This window comes from Giraffa tippelskirchi, chromosome 6 (genome assembly GCF_054371585.1).
Source record: "Giraffa tippelskirchi isolate mGirTip1 chromosome 6, T2T-mGirTip1v1.2.pri, whole genome shotgun sequence".
Classification (NCBI taxonomy): domain Eukaryota; kingdom Metazoa; phylum Chordata; class Mammalia; order Artiodactyla; family Giraffidae; genus Giraffa; species Giraffa tippelskirchi.
The window spans coordinates 70460453-70481278 of record NC_137280.1 but is presented as its reverse complement, the minus strand read 5'-3'; the positions used below and the strand labels follow the sequence as shown (position 1 = coordinate 70481278).

The 20826-nt window shown below is 41.4% G+C and overlaps 1 protein-coding gene across 21 annotated transcripts in view; it reads right to left on the bottom strand.

Annotated features, from left to right (window-relative positions):
• Positions 1-20826, bottom strand: part of KHDRBS3 (KH RNA binding domain containing, signal transduction associated 3) — a 153162-nt gene that overhangs the window by 66971 nt on the left and 65365 nt on the right. For 14 of the 21 annotated variants that reach the window (XR_014057613.1, XR_014057608.1, XR_014057612.1 and 11 more), the window contains 2 exons: positions 13677-13793; positions 7776-7922 (listed from right to left, as the gene is read on the bottom strand). Coding sequence is in view for 11 of the 21 variants with exons in the window: in XM_081504014.1 (XP_081360140.1) it covers positions 7776-7922; positions 13677-13793 (264 nt within the window). In the remaining 10 variants the exon portion in view is untranslated. Of the gene's footprint in view, positions 1-7775; positions 7923-13676; positions 13794-16175; positions 16276-20826 lie in introns of all 21 variants that reach the window. The other 7 variants (XR_014057615.1, XR_014057614.1, XR_014057616.1 and 4 more) reach the window with 1 other exon arrangement.

The following is a 20826-nucleotide window of genomic DNA, read 5'->3' as shown; positions in this document are numbered from 1 at the left end:
AAGAGGTAGACATGGAGTTATTTAAAATGCCTAATTTTATTAGATAATAGTAATATATTGATTATGGGGGTATAAGAGCAAAGTCAAGAATGTTGATTTGTTTCTGGAAGAAGAGTAACAAATAATTTAATCAATTTTGTGCAGGTTGAGTCTGCAATGGTGCATATTACATAAAAATTGAGATATTCTATAGCAATCAGAGGAAATGAAAACTCAGAAGTCAAAGAGAGGGATACAGAAGTGGGCAAGGAAGAGTTACACAGGCCCCACACATTACAGAGTAGGGTGTGTCGTCAAGGTTGGCCCATGGTAGGCTCCTGGCAGATAATCTCTGAATCTGTTGTGGGTTCTGCCTATTAAGACTGCTTCCATATGCCTGAGGCCTGAGGTCAGGCTGTACCCACTTGGCCAGATAAATCTGTCTCAGGAACATGACTGATGGGTAATATTTGTTGTGGCTCAGAAAGGGGGACTGTGGTGTTGGCCTCTGAGCATCTGAGGTCAGGGGCAGTGCATGCCTTTGTGACTGACCCACAATAAAAACCCTGGACACAAGGTTCAGGTGAGCCTCCCTGGTTCAAACGAACAGTCCAGTGTCGTCACATGGTGCTGCTGGGAGAATCAATGAGTCCTGCGTAAGTACACTGGGAAGGGATACCAGGAACTCTGGGCCTGGTTTTCCTGACTTGCTCATTTTCTCTTTGCTGAGTCTTCCTAAAGAACAGCTGAGCTTGAAGGTGGTTGTCAGGACCACTCACGAGAATTCATCTGTAGACAGCATTAGCAACAGGCAGGGCTGTGTGGGAACCCTTCACAGAGCCAGAGAAGGGCTGAACACACAGCTTTGAACACCAATATGCAGAAGGGGAAGGACCTCACAAAGACGACAGGAAGGTGTGGCGAGAGCCCGAGAGGGACAGGCAGGTGATCACACTACAAAAGCCACAGCAAGTCCGTGTTGCATTCACATCAATCAGAAGCCAGGCGCTGACTCTGTGGGATTCACTAACTACAAAGGCAGTACTGATTTCATAATTATTTTGGTGAACAGTGAGTAGAGCTAGAATTCATTCAGGTAGAATGAAGAATGAATGGGAACAAGTCCCAGATACAGTAAAGGAGTCAGTTGTTTGGCTACAAACAGGAAGAGAGAAGGACTACAGTTTGAAGAAGAAAGGAAGGATTTGATGATAGAAGAAACAAAGCAAATCTGAGTATGATTAAAAGACTTAGATGAGACAGTATCCTGAATTATTTAGAATTAAAATATAAAATGCTGAAGCTGAAGCTCCAATACTTTGGCCACCTAATGCGAAGAGCTGACTCACTGGAAAAGACCCTGATATTGAGAAAGACTGAAGCCAGGAGGAGAAGGGGGTGACAGAGGATGAGATGGTTTGATGGCATCACCAACTCAATGGACATGAGTTTGAGCAAGTTCTGGGAAGTGATGAAGGACAGGGAAGCATGGCGTGTCCATGGGTCACAAAGAGTTGGACACGACTGAGTGACTAAAAAACAAATGCTCTCTTCCTTACTGTTCAAAAGCAGGGTGCAAAAAACAACTTGCAGGAGAAAGTATTGTGAAGTAAGAAAAATAACATCGACACCAATCAAAAATGAAGTTGACATCATAACCAGCTAACATTTGCAGAGTAAGAGGAAGAGAGGAAAAGGAAGAAAAATTCAAGTCATTACCATTAGCAAGACAGACTAAGGTCTGAGTCTAGATTTTACTGCAAATACAGATTCTCTAACTTATCTGGGGTATCATGACCTCAGAAGAGTCATGGGAATGTACAGTTACTTCAACTTCTTTAAAATAAGCCTATCAACATGTTCCTTCCCATTTTACTAAAAATGTGATCAATAAATTATTTGTAGAGCACATTCTAAATAAAATGTGCTACGTAAATGCTAAGTATTGGCCCTATTGAAAAGTGTTAGAAAGCAGGACACAAAATTTTATGTGGTTAAAAACAGATTCAGGGGAAAAGAACATAACCGAGGCCCCATTTAGAAATACAACTAAAAAAAAATAAGCAAAAGCTTTGCTCTGAGTAAAGTTAGGTAATTAACAATGGTGCCACAAAAAGTAGAATTAAAAGCTTATTTTAAACATCTGTGTAAAAGTAAATTTTAAAGTAGACAACGTAGTTAGGAGGGAAAAACAAACAAATGGAATCTTAAGTCAATCACATCTGAGGGTTAGCCTGAATTTAACCCACCACATGAGCAGCTCTGTAATTTTAGACAAATTCTTTATACATGTGGTAACTGTTTCTTCTGACGTCACACAAGACACTATTGATATACACACTATAGTTACAATTTTATTGGTCTTTGAAATAATGCTTTTAAATCAGTAGAGAAACCAAGTCATAGGTGGTAGCTTACAGACTAAATTATTTTTACAATTTTACATTTTAAACTAATCATTAGTAAATTATCACTTCTGAAAAGTGAAACTATTATAACACTAACACCAACACTGTCATCAATTGTAAAGGGCAGAAAATTGGTTAGAATTCTAATTAAATATGTGTAAATGGGATTTCTCTAGCCAGTAAATTTAGAATCTATTTAAATGTGTTAGCCTGGAGAATCGGAAAAAGTTTTTCAATAAAATCATTAAAAGCAATTTATTAAAAATTCAGTGGGTTCTTTGCCAGAAATGTACTCTTCAGATATGTTTGCCAAAATATGCTAATATTTATGTCCAAGGTTAATCCTGGGATCAATGTTTGAATTATAATCTATAAGAAATAAGTGTTCATTATTTGAAAATTAAATAAATTCTGGAACATGCATATAAAATATTATGCAGGCATTAAAAAGAATGAAGTGAAACTTTGTACATGCTCATATGGACAGAGGTACAAAACAACCTATTAAATACAATTAAAGGTTACAAGAGAGCACGGGACTTGCAGGGTAACTGAGGAGTTTATCAAAGCTCTTCCATAAAAAGCAACGATAAAAGCTGACTGAATAGTTAAAAACAATTTTAGGGCCGGGATACAATAAATGGAAAATACAGTAAATCTGTTTGTGATAAACCACTAAGTCTCAAGTAAGAAGGGTGGGAGTCTGTGGTGATTTTGTCTGGGGATGCTTCCATCCCTCCTCCCATTCCAGGTGACGCGTGAGTTCCACTAGGATGGTAAACCACAAGAACCAGGAGGAGGTTCACTCAACTTCAAAGAACGAATGAAAAAGCTTCATGCCCCGCAGCACTGTCAATATCAGTAGCAACTGGTAGTGAATGACCAGAGAAGACCAGTCAGCAAGTCTAATAATCAGGTTTGGGGTGGCGCAAGCAACAAACAGAAAGAGTGGCAGATTAGCCGGAAATTTACCAGCCATGGAGAGCCTTGATAGCTCTCTGCCTGACAATGAGTGTGTCCATGCAAAGGGGATACAAGGATTCCTGGCAGAAAGTAAAAGCCGAGGCAGATGGGAACCTGACTGCTCCCCAGTGACATCTAGTTCCATCAGCAGAGGGTGAAAGCCCTACAGACACAGGTTTTGAGCACAACCTCTGACAAGTCACTGGTCCATCTCTCAGCAATGCTGACCCAGAGAAAACTCCTAGAAGGCCAGGCTTAAGAATAAAAGTGAGAAAGAAAATAATGAACAAAATTTTAGACCATGAAGGAGACAGACTGCAGATTCAGTCCAACTAAATTATTAAAGAAAAGAAAAGAAAAAACCTGCAACAACCACCCTCTGGAGAAGAATGAAGTGGAATCAGATTCATCACAAAACATTACCTAAAATGGGGTGTTCTCACCAATAACCTAAGAGACATGCAAAGAAATGAAAATGTCACCCATACCCAAGGCAGGAAGAAACTGCCCAGGAGAGGACCCAAATCTGGACTAGCAAAAAAAGATTTTAAAAGACCCAAAATAACTGTAATGCAAAGTTACTCAGAGGAGTTCATCAAAAGATTTGAGATGGCACAAGAATGAATCAGTGAACTTGAAGGCAAGTCAACTAAAAGTGTTCACTCTGAAAAACAGGGAAAAGGAGACGAAGGAAAATGAGTCTGAGATATCTCTGGGGCACCATCGAATGAACCAACATACACATAATGGGAATCCAGAGGTTGAGGGGGTAGGGGAGGAAGAGTAAGGCAGGAAAAAATCTAAAGAAACAATGGCTGAAAACTACCCACATCTGAAGAAAGACATAAACCCACATATCCACAAAGCTTAATGAACAAGAAAGATAAACATGTACACCAAAGTGAAATCGTTGAAAATCAAAGAGAAAGTCTGAGTAGCAGCAAGAGAAAAACAACAGATCATGTACAGAACAAAATAATTAATGACTCTTCCCATCAAAAATAGTGGAGGTTATAAAATAGACGGATGGTCTTTTACTACCTAACCGCCAACCAAGAATTATATACAGGTATAATTCAGAGATATTGTGGGTTTGGTTCCAGACCACTGCAATAAAGCAAGTCATATAAAACTTTTAGCTTCTCATGCCTAGAAAAGTTTTGTCTAACACTATACTATAGTCCATTAGTGTGCAATAGCATTGTGTCTAAAAAAAAAAAAATGTACCTACCTTAATTAAAAAATATTTTATTGCTAAAAACTGCTAACCATTATTTGAGCCTTCAGTGAGTCCCAGTAGTAATAAAGATCACTGATCACAGATCACCATAACAAACACAAAATTAATTTTAAAAAAAGTTTGAGATACTGTAAGAATTACCAACATGTGACACAGAGACATGAAGTAAATAAATGTTATTGGATAAATGATGCCAACAGACTTGCCTGACACAGTGCTGTCACAAACTTTCAATTTTTAAAAAACATAGTATCTCTGAATCATAATAAAATGAAGTGCAATAAAAAAAAGTATGCTTGTAAACTAAACTTTAGGATATAGGTGAAATAAAGATGTTTTGAGAAAAAAAGAACAATTTTGCTAGCAGACCTATGTTACAAAAAAGACTAAAGGAAGTCCTTCAGGCTGAAAAGAAGCAACATCATATGGCAATTCTATCTGCATAAAGAAATGAAGAGCACCAAAAATAATAAATGTGTGTGTTAATGTCTATATAAATACTGTACTACTAACCAATATCCCCCATGATTACAGATGTAAAAATCATTAAACTATTAGTAAGCCAAACCCAGCAATAAATAAAAGGGATTATATATCAAGTTGGTTAAATCCTAAAACCAAGTAGGATTTAACCTTGGACTGCACGGTTGGCTTGACATCTGAAAATCAACTATGCAACACACTAGGATTAACAGAATAAAGGAGAAAAACCACATGATCATCTCAATGGACAGAAAAAAACAACTGGCACAATCCAACACCCATTTGTGATAAAATGAAAACAAAACCAAAAAACCTCTTAACAACTAGCAATAGAACTTCAACATGATAAAGGGTCACAATAAAAAACACCCTACAGCTAACATCACACTTACTGGTAAAAGACTGAAAACAAGAAAAGGATTTCCATCTTCATGTCTATTCAACAAAGCATTGAAAAAGTTCTAGTTAGTGCAATAAAGAAGCAAATAAAATTAATAAAAAATGAAAGGCATTAGATAGGAAAGGAAGTAAAGCTTCTTTATTCACAGATCACATGACTCTGTATGTCCTTGTGGTCATCCACACGCTAAAACTATCAAACACATCCAGCAAGGTCAAATAAGATCAACTCCATTTCTATACACTAGCAACCATCTGAAAATGAAATTTAGAAAAACAGCTCTATTCACAGTAACATGGAAAAGTATATAATACTCAGAAACAAATTTAACAAAAGAAATGCAAGACTGGGATCCTGAAAACTATAATAAAACACAGCTGAGAAAAAATTTAAGTATCTTTTTAACAAACAGAGAGACGTTTCAAGTTCATGGACAGGAAGATGTAATACTGTTAAGATGGAAATTATCCCCAAAGTGATCTTCAGGTTCTGTAGTATCAAAACCCTAAGAAGCTTTTTTTTTTGGTAGAAATCCACAAGCTAAATGTAAAAGAAACATAAAAATGCAAATCAGTCAGAAAAGACAAAACAACTTTGCAAAAGAAGAACACAGCTGTAGAACTTACACAACCTGGATTTCAAAATCTGCTCTAAGGCTGAAGTAATTAAGAGCATGGTCCAGGCATAAGGGCAGGTACATAAATCAACGCAACAGAACTGAGAATCCTGAAACAAATTCCTACATTTACATGCAGTGAATTTTCAACACTGGTGCCGAGGCAATCCAACAGGGGTAGAATTGTCTTTTTAGTATATGGTGCTGGGACTACTGGATATCTACATAGAAAAAGATAAATTTAGATGCTAAATTTAATGCCATACACAAAAATTAACTTTGAGTAGATCATAGACTTAAACCAGAGAGTTACTACCATAAAATGTTAAGAAGAAAACACAGCACAAATTCTTTGTGACTTTGGGTTAGGCAAGAGAGTTTTCTGGCCTGCTCAGGTTCAGGGTGAAAGAAGTTGGAACCTATGTCTTGGTGGAAGAGTGGAAAGAGATGGGGTGGAGGTCTGCTGCTGCCACCTCTGGAAACAGAGTCTCTCCTGCTTGGCTAAGCCGGCACTCCCCAGTCCACACGGAATGACCACGAGGGGAGTAAACCTCTCCTTTCTCTTGTCAGAGTTGCAATTTTAAAGTCATTTATATCAATATCTGATTCTAACCTGTCTCTCCCATTACATAAGCCCCATAAGGGCACGGATTATGTCTTTTATTGGTTTACACATGTCTATCAAATAGAAAGCACTCAAAAACTTAGTTTTTAAACTAAATGAATAATAGGATCATCTTAACTGGCTTGACAGAACCAATAAAAAGTTAACTATATTAAGTTCCCAAATTAAAGTACTTAATCCAATCTTAAGCCCTGGTTTTTCCAAGGCAGTCATGATTTATAACATGCTTTCCCTACAAATATGACAGTTTCCTCACAAATAATGTAATCATGACACAGGCTGCAGTATGCAAGTCAATCCACTGTGTCTACTGAGCATGATCTGACCCCAGACAGCTGTTGGCAGAGGCAACAGTTTCTCTACAGTAAACTGTCTGAAGAGGTTTAAGTTTCTGTTTTTTTAAATCTAGACAGGTCCAAGTTTTTGTTTTTTAAATCTAGAACATGCAAATTATACAGAAGGCCTACGTTAACTTTTGTAGTGGAAACAGGGATATATTCTCTTCAAATTATCACATTCTCAGCAATGTCAAGGTGTCTAAAAGGATTAAAAAGACCACCAATTGTTAACAAAACATAAATGTCCGCACAGCACCTTTCCTCTCTGTGCTCTTCTGCTCTTGTCCGTCACCCTAATCATGCTATACGGAAATCGCCTGCATCCATCCCTTCCCTAAACCACACAGGCCTCGAGGCTGGGGCTGCCCTCCGTTCACATGCCAACTCCAAGCACAGCGCCTGGCACATGGACAGCACCAACGAGCTCGTGCTGGACAGCAATGAACCTGTGAGGTGATCTCAGTGTCAGAAAAAGGCTTAGGACTTGTGACCCAGAACACACACCTCTTCAGGTGACTGCTGGGTCACCTGAGCTGTATTACCTCATCTGTTTCAAAATCCCTGGCCTCACAGAAAAAGAAGGAATGATGCCAAGTAGTTCACAGGGACACTTTAGCAGATCAAGCGCTATGCAAATAACAATTACTGATAAGAATTATCCAGGATTAAAACAAAGGGAGGAGTTTCAAGTACCAATTAACTATCAAGAAACACTGTACTAACTGGAATGAGGAACTTTTTGATTTCTTCCAGAGCATGTCCCATCCGGGCATAGGCTTCTGCTGGGGGTGCAAAAACTTCAATGAGAACGTGGAGATCATCATTGAGATGGAAGTACTTTGCTTCTCCACTTTTCCTCAACTCTTCTTCCTGAAGAAAGAAAACTCATGTTTAAAAGGGTGTCATTGTAAGAAAAGAAACAGAAAATAAAAACTACTAAGTTTATTTCACACGTGGTGGTCTTAAAGATTCACTCAGCAGCAAACACCACCCGAGGAAATATGTTTAAAACATATATATGATTCTGTCATTCCCAGGGCCTTTATGTAGACTCCACAGGCTTCCTGCTGCATGAGAGGAAGCCTCAAGTCCTGCCTCTGGCCCAGGAGTCCTCCTGCTGTCTAGCCAAAGCCATGCGTGCCGGCTGACTCTGTTCACCCCCTCTGGCCTTGCTGGCTCAACCCTTCCAGGCGCTGCAGAGAGCTCCTCTGTGCTCGTCACACCGGCCACACACCCAGGCTCACATCTGCACTGGTCACGCTGTGCACCTGTGAGCCGTTATAGAGGGCTTACCGCTGCCTAAGATACTTCACTGTTGGTCCATTTTCTAACCTCGCTCACTGAAAGGGGCTGCCATGGAGCAGAACCCATGGTTGTCTTGTTTTACTGCATGCTTCTTTGTCTAGAAAAGTGCTTGGTAGATAGTAGATGCTCAATGAATGTTTCTGAATGAATAGGTAAATATTATTCATTTTTATGTTCATCTGCTCATTCATATATTCATTCAAAAAATATTTCCACATGCCAGGCACTACACTCTATCTGAGAAGAAAACAGTGAATAAAATAAATGAAAAATTTTATATGATTTTATTTAATTATGAGAAACATTTAAAAAAATTTTGAAATACAACAATACAATGAAATTCAGGGGAAGAAAATAGGAGGTGGGGGGGATCTCAGATCATAAAGGGACCACTAACTTTGCTCCATTAGCTTTTTCAACAAGCCTTCATTAGAGAGCAACAATTACAGAATCAGGTTCTTCTAAAAGTCTTTGTTCTCAACATTAAGATCAGACAGACAAAGTTCAGTAGGAACCTACAACCAAAGAGATTTCCAAAGGCAGGAACCCCTGGAAGCCGCTCCAAAAAACCTACCCTGTAAGAGAGAGAACCCAGGGATTCCTAACAATAGCACCTGCTGGTCCAGGCATTAGCCAAGAGGCCAAAGAGGCACACACATCCTGGACTTAAGGCTTCAACTTTTGTTAGTTAACTAATTTGAATTCTTATGAAGAAAAACAATAAAAATAAAGAGCATGAAAAGGGCAGGGGACCTAGAGCCAGACAGACCTGAATTTTAGCCATGTTGGTCAACATGGGTGTGAGTCTGAACAGATTATATGTAATCCAACATTTAATTTGCAAAATCAATTTAGTGTCAGGGCTTCCCTCACAGCTCAGTTGGTAAATCATTTGCCTGCAATGCAGGAGACCCGGGTTCGATTCCTGGGTTGGGAAGATCCCCTGGAGAAGGAAATGGCAACCCACTACAGTATTCTTGCCTGGAGAATCCCATGGACAGAGGAGCCTGGTGGGCTACAGTCCACGGGATCACAAGAGTCAGACACGACTGAGAAACTATCTTATGTATATGAATGCAGGTCCACTGAGATGACCAAAAAGGCAGTTTGTGTAAAGGCTGGCAAAGGAGATGGTGTATATAGTGCTTGGGACACTGCCTTGTGTGTGGCAGGCACTCAGTAAATGCTAGTTTCCTTCACATTTATGGAAAGTGGACCAGATAATGAAAGAAAAGAAAAGAATTAATTGAAGGGAGAGCAAATATAAGCTACCTATGCATTTCCTTCAAAATTTGCCAAGTATGAAAAGGACTATTCTTTATGCCAATGGTGAACTAGTTCTTGTCCTAATCAGAGTATTTTCATTATTTGATCTGACACTCTGAGGCCTTTCAAAGTTGAGGTATTAAAAATTGGATTCTATGCCCGGTAGTTCATCTTTGAAAACATGAACTACTGAAGTAAACATTTCTTATCTTTTTCTAATAATGGCACCAAGCTAATGCTTTTAATGAGATTATAATTGTTGATTCAGAGACAAACACTTTCATTTCTAATACAAACTGAAGCTGGAAGAGGGAGGCTTTCTGATCATAACCACAGCTGTCCTACAACTCCACAGAGTGAGTAGTTTTCTTCTTGGGTTAATGATGAGAGGCAATGCTCTGTTCAGGGAAGAACACAGACTTTAATTGAGTTCTGCATTCAAATCCCAAATTCAACAACTGGTCAGGTTATTTTATCTTTATCTTGAAGAGGTGAATGTAAAATGGATAATAATAATGTAGTACCTACTGCTCAAAGGGTTGTTATAGTAATAAAGTAGTGATTATAATAGTCATTAGGAGTTATTAGTAATAAAGGTGTTGAAGTCATTCAAAAGACATAAGTCTTTAGAATTATGCTTAGCATATAATAAGCACTCAAATGATATATATACTAATGATAACTATTATAACATAATGATAGTATTAATTATTATATTATCCTACAACATAGATGATGTGGGCAAAACATTCAGCATGTCTGGCACAAACTGAAGGCTCAACAGACAGCATTTTAGTGATTGTTATGCTATATAACCAGCTGACACACGTCAGTAATGAATCCTACAATTTTATCAATATAGCAAATACAAGAAGAATATGAATTATGTTCACGTTAGAACTTAAATGGTAAACACTATGAAAGTCTAAAAGGATGAGACAGTAACACTAGGGAATGGAAATCTCTTTAGAAATAAACATTATTAATGGAGGACTTCTGTAGACTAAAAATCAGTAAAAAGACGGGACACATCTGTCGCTGAAACGATCACTGTGGTTACTGTCAGGGAGACGCTTCTGGAGGTGTAAGCCATGGACTACATGGCACGGTATGATGGGTGAGAAGGAGATGAGGTAGGCAGGGTGGGGTGAAATGGGCTCTTTCTACTGCAATAAGAGTTCAAATATGGAAATGACAGACTCAGGACTTGATATGATCCATTCAAGGCCCAAAGAGCCAGAAGTATCCCAGAAGGTTTCCCTGTTGTGCCTACAGGCTGCTGGAGCCAAAAGACCAGGCAGAGTTGGGGCGTGTGCAGCTGAATGACCAGCAGACTGCCGGCCATCCCTATGGGGGACTAAGGACAGTGTCTGGAGGACCATGAAACCCTGAGAGCTGGATGGGCAACATCTGGAAGGATTTGAGTAACTCTGAGTACAAACGCTAAGTCCCACTGAGCCTTCCACACTGGCAAAAGCCTGTCTCGAACAGCCAAGAAAGCTGCTTACAAGGAGATGACAACTGTCATGCTTTCCTACTGCTACCCTTTATCACCTCCTGGCCCAAGATCAGATCCCTGCCTGCCCCGGGATGCAGAGAATACAACAGCTGAGCTGAATCTAGAGAAGAAGGCTGCACGAGGACAGTAACTGCAGGATTCCTGGTACGTGTGTACTGAACACTTACTCCCAGTCTTTCCAACAACAACCTGGGATCTTTTACTATAATAAGCGTATGCTGAAAAAGAGAAATACTCATACAGTTTACGGACTAACAGACTCGATTCTGAGCAAATGCCGCTCTGCTGAAGGCCACCAGTGAGACTGGGGTTTATGGTTCTGGTCCTGATCCCCTGACAGTGGGCTCAGTGGACGATGCTACATCCTCAGCTCCTAAGTGCCTTGATGGGATGTAAACGATCAGCATTTGAACAATCCCCATACTGACCCACTGATATGGGTCTTGATGTGTTCAAGAACACAGAAATGAGAGGATTTGTGAAGGGGTGATACCTGGTCTGGGAAAGAGGCCCAAGTGTGTAACAACAGGGAGTCCCATGTGATGCCAAGCATGCCCTCTGTGACCAGGTAGCCCAGGGACCCACTGCAGCAGATGTCAAAGCACCTCACTCCCAGCCACCTCAGTGCTACTCATGAATGTGACTGCACCACATGGACTGCCCTCAAAAAGGATTCCTGGCTCCTGTCACTGCTGACTGTCTAACATGCCAGCAGCAGAGGACAATCACCAGCCCTTAAAATGGCCACAAGATCTGGGAGGACCACCAAGCGTGGTTAGCGAGCTGACACGGTGTAGGATCCCTCTGATTATACCCAGCCAGGCACTTGCTCTTTGGACGTACAATATGGCTGAGCACTTGCCTCCCCTGCTTCCTTCTTCCTGTAAAACCATCTGTGGACTCCCTAATCACTGGCACAAAACATTGGTTCTCAACAAGGAAGGCCCTTACTAACTAACAAGCAGCACAGAGTTGATGGGTTTCACTGGTCGTTATCATGGACTTCATTCCCAGATGGCCTTCCTGAAAACTCAATTAAGACATCAGCAAAAATGGGATACTTTCCAGTAAGACACACACAATTTCTGACCAACTGACCCATATATGGTTCCATGTTCTCCTCCTGCCAGAACAGGTGAGTCAGGGAATCAGAGGAACATCATTTGCGACAGTGATGCTTCGTGAGCAGTTCACCTGAGCTGGTGTGCATCAGAATCCCTTAGACACCTATTGAAAGTTCATTTTGAGATTCCACTCAAACAGGCTGGGGCATGGGACTCTATTTGTAAACAATATCTCATATGACTGTGATATGTAGCCATGTTTTAATAAAGTAATATAAACTCCACTGAGAAACCTGGATAACAGATTTAGGTTCTCTGAATCTCACTTTTCTGACATAAAATAAGAAAACTATTATGTGTCTGTCCATTCTTTTTCCAAGGGTAACATGCAGTAATGATGCGTGTCAGATGGTGCACAGAGCACCTGACTCACAATGGCTCTTAAATAAGCAAACGGTGGCTTTTTTTTAAAATTATAAAAGCTATTGTTTAGAAGGACTTTTTTGTGAGGAGGCTGAATTTTGTCTAAATATGCTTTTTGTCTGACACAATAATTGTTCAACATTTCATGGAAAGTGATCACTGAAAGTGGATTTCATTCTCTGTAATATAAATCTTTCAATAATGAGAGAACAACAAAATAATAATAGAACAACATAAGTGATACCACATTAGGAAATGTGAACATTTCGTTCAGAATTGTTATATTTAAGAAAGTGATCAATAAAAATAATTCGGTAATTTTAGTTTATTAAGAAAAGAGGCAGTCATGTGAATACACCCAAGTAGAACAACTATCAGAGAAGGCAATGGCACCCTACTTCAGCACTCTTTCCTGGAGAATCCTAGGGATGGCAGAGCCTGGTGGGCTGCCATCTATGGGGTCGCACAGAGTCAGACACAACTGAGGTGACTTAGCAGTAGCAGTAGCAGAACAACTATGTGTCAGGTTAGGAAGCAATTAACAAAACATTTATGATCAATTTTAACTTGATAAAAAATGCATGGGGTAACAAAAGAAAGGCAAAAAGAGCAAATAAAAGCATATACTTTAAAAACACAACAATATGAAACACAGGTGTAGAAAAAAAGACCCGGGAAAACTAATCTAAAATGCAAATAGTGATGCTGAGACTTTAGGTAACTTTTCTCCTCATGATAATTTCAATAAAGCTGCACTTTCTAGAAGGTATTGCTTCTAGAATCAAAAGCACGGTGCTATATTTCACTCCATAAATTAAAGTAATAGTTACAGATTTTGGTTTAAGATACCACGTCTTCTGAAATTGGCCTGAGTGACCCAACTTTCTGAATAGTGTCACAAATATAACACCATCTGTAGCATTTTCATATAATTTCATTTGGGATCCTAGTTAGCTTTTATGTAATATGTATTAATACTGTGGATGATCTAAAAGTATATTATATAACTTGACTAAAACAGCAGCTATTGTTTATAATAAGCTTTACCTTTGCCTTGTCTCTCATGGAGCCTTTTCCAAGGATGGACATTTTTGTCAAGGTTTCTTCTTGTAAACGCTTCAGAGAATTTCCACGTGGGCCCAAAAGTTTTCCCACAAAGTTGAACTAGGAAAAATAAAAAAAAACAATTTGTAACATTCGTATCTGAAGAAAGCAATTTATTTCCTGAATTTTAGGAGATACTGAAGTGACACTGCAGTATGCTGCACATCATTGATTAATGACAAATAATTTAAGTTCCTGCTATAGCATCACCCTGTAACGCTTCCCACAAACTGCATAAAATAGGGCTAAAAAGTATAAAATTTAAAAAAACATGTATTTCTTCCTAGCAAGTCACTCCAGTGGTGACTGTATTTGTTACAAACTGTAAGTGAAGTTAATTCCCAGAACTCCTCAGCTGCCATCCTGCCAATTTCAACATCCATTCAATGCCAAGCACGAGCAGGCTGAGGGAGACACCGGGTGTCCTGGAGCACGCTCTGGAGGTCACCACGGCGCGCCTGCGCGCTCCCCCCTGGCGAGCACTCAGGCCTCAGTTAATCAGCACTCAGCGCTGGTCTGGGTGTCCACAAATCTAGTCAGCCTAGATGCCTAGGGCTCGATTTAACAAGCAGAGTAGCAGTCAATTAATCAGGAGTACTAGAGACTGAGGACTGTAAAACCTGGCTTTCCCATTTTTCTGCTGAGACACCCTGGGCTCAGGGTAACCAGGCCCCGCTATTCTCATCCGTGAAACGGGAATCATAAATGGCAACAGGCCCTCCCCTCACAGGGCATTCTGAGGATTAAATGGGTCCACACAAACAAATAATTTAAAATAATGCATGGCACGTAACAGACAATACATACAACTGAATGAAATAATTATTGTTAGGAATTTTACATAACTTTTAAAAGCCTTATGGTAATTAAGAATTCTGCGTGCTTTCAAATAGAAAATCAGCCCTATCTACCAAGAGAGAAACTTCTCTTTGGCAACATTGTTGATTACAGACTCATGGGGTTGCAGCTTTGATATCAGCCACATTGCAGGAGTTACGCCACTGCTGTGCATTTGCTGCTTTTTAAGACAAAATTGTTTCTAATGTCTCTATGGTAATTAAAACAATTTTCCTGAAATATGTACTTTTAAAAAAATCAAAATGGTACTTTTTTCCTTGCCTACTTTCTATCGTATTGGTCTTTAACAAAAACTAAATTCTATATTTTTCACCTCTACATCCTTTTTGCTTTTTAAAATTTTTGTAAGTTACTTAAAAACTATAGAGGTGAAATGTACAGAGTTTAAAATATCAACTAATACTACAAAGTGGGGGAAAGAAATCAATGTCTCAACCCACCCTACCTTATTCTGGTTCCCCATTTTCTCTGCTTTATCTTTCTAGAAGTTCTCCTATTTGGACATTGGGCCTCCTGAGTAGGGTGTAGTTTCTCTTATTCCTCTTCCTTCATCTCTTTGTTTTACTTTCAGGGAGATTTAATTATATTTCCTACATAGCCACTGTTTTTTTTTCATTTCCGCTATCAAATGTTTTAATTATCAACAGTATTTTCTTACACTGGTTCCTTCTTTATGGTATTTTAAAGATGTTTGATGGAAGTGATGGGAGTTCTTATCTTTCTGAGGCTGGTAATGGCACTAGGCACCCCACCCCCACACCAGGGAGCTCCTAGTAACAGTATGTGTGTCTTCCACAGATGCCTCTTACCCTGTACGTTCTAAGAATTTATTTCCTGCTACATTATGGGTTTTCCTCACATGACTGGTCACCCTCTGCTTTTTGTTTTTAAAATTTTTAAATTGAAACTAAAATGCTAACTGGACTTTCTGCTTTTGTACATGCATGTGATCTGACAACCATACATAACAATTCACTGTGACTCAGCAGCCCAGTTTTATCACCCAAAGCTATTCAAACATCAATGTCCACATTTCTCTTCTCTTGTGCTAGGCATTTCCCTGAATAGGAATTCCCTAATTTCCTAGGAGGAGGAACACGGAGAATCTCACTATGAAGCACACACACCCCTACCTAAAGGGACACTTCCCTCATCTTCAGTGCGTACCTCCCTGCAGCCCTGAGCTCCATCCATCTGGGTCTCAGAGCCAAAGCTTCTCTGGCTCAGACTCTCAGGAAATCTCCCGTCCCCTGTGAGGGTAAGAAGGGCAGATGCCAGGTTTGCTCAGCTGGGAAGAGCATCCAGGGGTCTAATTACCTCCACACAGAGACTTTCCACCACGTCCTCTCTTATCATTTCTACCCCGTCAATGTAGCTCCACAGTAACTGCTATCTACAATTCTCGAGTCTTCTCGAGGTTTTCCACACTAATAAGCATCTTTCTGGTTGCTTTCTCCTCCCCTGCAAGCTCAGGATTCTGCTTTCTCTGGTCTCCTAAGTCATCACCACTTATCCATTTATTTTGCAACCACCAAATTTCACTAACATTGTTTAACTAAAGTTGCCTCACACACCCATTCTTACCTTCATAGGTCTGTGCCGTTTTCATTCATTTATATTCATTTTTGCAGGTTTCAAGGAGAGCATAAAAATGAGTGTTCAAACAGCCACATTTACATCACGTCTGTAATAGTTAAATATCTCCCAATTAATAAAATTAAGAAAAGCATCCAGCTCAAATACCGAATTTCACACTGAGGCAACAGAAGTCCATGGAACATGATTCACTCAAGTCACCTGACAACACATCAAACCATGAGATCCCAGCACTCCTCTTACAGGCCCTGTGCTCCCAGGGACCAGCCTCAGGTAAGACGCATTCAGGCGTCTGTCCCTTCCGCCCGCCCCTCCCCTCTCTGCCAACGTCCCTCAGCCCTCACCTTCCTGGCCTCGTCCACTCTCCGACGGAGGTCTGACCTCCGGGACACCTGCAGGCCTTAGGCTCAGCACTCTCTCGGTCACCTCAGCCCTTCCCTGAGCTTCTAGAAATCCTCCCAAATAAAATCTGTCCTTCCAAAAGCCAGGGTATATGTTCTACTTGATGGCTGTACTGGTAAGACAGACAGTAAGACCTTCGTACACATTAGTCTTCATTTTTATTAATGATTCAATCTGTGCACAGATCTGAATAGAAGGTGAAAGTGTTACTTCCAAGACCAATGATTTTTCCCCAGATGCCAATTATTATATGACAAATATACTATCATATTATAAATGTTCCAACTGTAAATAAGAAACTTTTCAAATGATTATAAAGATGGTAAACCAGCACAGTATATCTAAATTATACCACATAACTTATAAGATCCAATAATTATGTTCTTCCTCAGTAAAGATCAAGGAAGGACTAGCTTTAATTGATCCAAACTATATTTGTGATATGACACTGTTTCATGGGGAACAATTATAGTGAAGCTGTCATTTCATAAACAACTAAGACTCAAGAACATGTCACTGTCTCCATTAAAAGGTTTCCCTTAATTGGGTGCTCACCAAAAAGTTGATTAGTCTTAAAGGGATGCTTTATTGACCTCTAACTCAACACTAAAACTGAACTTGTAATCCCTGCCAATGTAGCGTCAAACACACTATTTTTCCCAGCAAATGGCACTACCATCCATGCAGGAGCTCAAGCCAGAAACCCAACAGTCATTCCATGAGGGCACGGAGGAGGCCTTTTGTACTCACTACTCCAACAACCGTGCAGACAGGGCATTTAATCAATGTCCAGTGAATCAATTAATGGCATCAAAGCAATATTACCTCCAAGATCTCTCTGAAACCTGCCTATTTCCCTGCAGTCCCAGCTCAACCACTCACTAGTCCGAGCCATTGTCATCCCTCACCTCGCCCACAGCAGAACTCCATCTCTGTATCCACTTCTATCTCCTTCAAGCACAGGCAGGTCTGAACACCTTTCTGTGACCCTGTTATATATGTTTAAAACAAGAGGTCTGGCTACCCTTACAGTAAACTCCTCACATCCTGGAGCTGTCGTGCACAGCCCAGCACACTGGTGCCCACCTCCGCAGCCTCCCCACTCTCCTGCCTCTGACTTTAGCCCTCTGAACTCATTTCAGTTTCTCAAGATTACCATGTTCCAAGAACTACCCATTTCAGCTCAGATGTAGAGCTGTAAAGAACGTCACTCTCACCCTTAAAACAAGAAAACAGAAGAGGATACCAGCTAATGCTGAAGTGCCCAGGCAAACACTAACGACACATCTGGAGAGCGTCCAAACACCTGCAGGGCGAGACAAGACTCAAGCATTAGCTTCTCAGGATGCAGGAGAGTTGACACCTTCCCAAAGGATTTTTCTGCAGGAATCCAGCACTATCATCCCTAACCCCCAAGTGTGCACAGGGAAGATGAGGGAAGACCCCTGAGAGCACCTGCCCTGGCTGGGGCCTGGGGTGGGGTGAGGAGCAGCCTCTGCTGAAACCTCAGAGCCCGGAACCCCTCTCTCCTCCAAAACAAAAGCCTGAATCTGCAGGAAGAAGGGTAACAAAACCCACTTTGCTTTGTTTTTCAAAATACTGACAAAATCAACAAAGCCTGTCCTGAGATCAGTGTCTAGCCCTAGGGAAGCATTGTCACTGCTACACACTGGTGACGCTCAATCTGTTCCAGGTGCTGGGTGGAGAACGGAAGAGCCAGAAGACAAGAGAAGCAGACGTGCAGACACAACGTCTGTTCATTACTGCTAAGCTCTACTGAGGTAGACAGAAGGCAAGGACAGACAGCGTGGGGATCACAGAGGGCGGAGCAACGTCAGCCCAGGCTGGCCTGTGACTGTCAGCTTGGCTGCGTCCTAGGCAAGGATCTGGAGCAGAGAAGTTCCTGCAGTGTGAAGAGCAAATGCACAAGCCCTTGGGCACTAAGGAGCTTCCCTGAAACAGGAAGGTGGCCAGCCTCCTGAAGCAGAGCGGCTGTGGCACGGAAGTAAGAGGCAGAGTCACCCATCTGGGCAGGAAACTGGGCTTAATTTGGAGTTTAAAATTCAGAGTCACTCTGAGTGGTTTCAGCTTTTCTTTGTAGAGAACAAACACAACACACAAGTGCAGGCACTGCCAGCCGTTTTCAAGATCAGCAGGCTGACAGGCCCGAGGCTGCGTCCTCGACACCCACAGCCCACATGCTCTCTTGCTTCCTGCTTTTCTTGTCCCACTCACCAAATGGTAGTTTGAGACATTTCTTTCAGGCTGTCTTCCCTGGAAGAGAAATGTGTCTTACTCAACTCTGAAATCTTTTCCACATCTCAATCCTGGCCTTCGTTCTTAATACACGTATGTATGTGTGAGTCGGTCAGTCATGCCCGATTCTTTGAGACACCATGGGCTGTAGCCTACCAGGCTCCGCTGTCCATGGGATTCTCCAGGCAAGAATACTGCAGTGGGCTGCCACTCCCTCCCCCAGGAGACCGTCCCCCAGGGATCGAATCTGGGTCTCCTGCACTGCAGGCGGATTCTTTGCCGTCCAAGCCTCCAGGGAAGCCCTGGTGTACACACATGCTTAGTCACTCAGTCGTGTCCCTGAGTGCCCACCTCCCACAGTGGCCTTGGGGTGACAGGACCTTGGCATGGCATGTGTCTTCTAAGATCAGAAAAGCAGAAGCTGTCGGGCTTCCTTAAAGCATGAGCCTGGAAGTACACTTCTTGTCAGTTAAGGGAGCTGCAGGGTCAGGCCAGACTCAAGGGAAGGGGACATACAGGGTATGAATGCAGGGAGTGGCCACCGGGGGACGCACTCCCACAGACAAAAGCCACAAAGCAGTCATTCATCAAAAAGGGAGGCTTTTATAGTCTCAAACATCACAGTCTTTTCCAGGCCCAGTGATTACTTCCTACCTTCCTTTTCTTAAGAGGGGATGGAGGTGCCACTCTGAGGGCAGAGACCCTGACTGACTCCCCGGTGTACCTCAGCCTTAGCGAAGAGCAGCATGGACTCCCGACAGGCAGGCAGCGTTTCATACACTGAAAGCAAGTCCTGAGTGCCAGCCAAGTTAAATGGCCAAAACGCACCAATCTCTACCCAAGGTTTAATTAAAATGGACCCTAGAATGCACCACACAGGCACAGATGGAAGGAGGCGTGTTTTTGGTATACGGGCCCTAACTGCCCAATGACGTCTGGTAATTGAGCATCTTATAAAATCTACATGTTTATTTAAAATCCTTAAAAAGACATCTGAGAAAGACTCTAAAATAAGGAGGTACTGTGAGAGATATACAATGTAATTTATTTCCATAGAGGTAGGTCTAAAGTTGGATGTGAGAAATGAGAGGATATAAATTTTAAAAACTTTAAAAACGTTGGACAGGAGTGTAAAGTTTATTGAACAGCTAAGAACATGTGAGAGAGGAAGGAGGCGAGCGAGCAGGTCCACAGGCGCAGTCTGGGGTGAAGGCAGACCCAAGTGTTCCCTACAGATTGTAACGGCAAGTGATCCAGACCTTAGGTTAGGCAGTCAAGAAGTACTCCTGGCTTGTACACTCTATTTTATACGTATATAAAATGAATGTGTGTGTATGCATATATATGTCTGTGTGCATGTGCGCATGTACACGCTCAGTCATGTTCAACTCTTTGCAAACCCCTGGACTGTAGCCCACCAGGCTCCTCTGTCCATGGGATTTCCCAGGAAGAATACTGGAGTGGGTTGCCGTTTCCTTCTCCAGGGGATCTTTCCAACCTCGGCATCAAACTTGTATCTCTTTTGTCTCCTGCACTGGCAAGAGGATTCTTTACCAACTTTGCCACCTGGGAAGCTGATGCTATGTTTATGTATACATTTACTTATTTTAAAATTCTACACCTGGCCTACCATTAGTTAATATTTCAACATTTACTTAGGTCAAGAGATTCGTCATTAACATACCAGATACAGAAAACCAGTCCCAAATCGAGCAGACTCTTCTCACACCCAGCTGGATGGAGCTGCTTGCCCTGTCCTAGTCTAAGCCTGCACAGGAACAGGGGATGAGCGGCTGCCGCTGTCTTCCTGCTCGCTTCGACTGCATCACCAGTGGCCTTGAAGTTGCAGTCTCTTTGGCAACAATCTTTGTGTACTGAAAGGTAAATTAACTAAAACTAGGAGATGCAATCCAAGAGCCCATAACCAGGCACACCCAGCAGCTATGTGCCCCAACCACCAAGAGCAAACGAGTGACTAAAG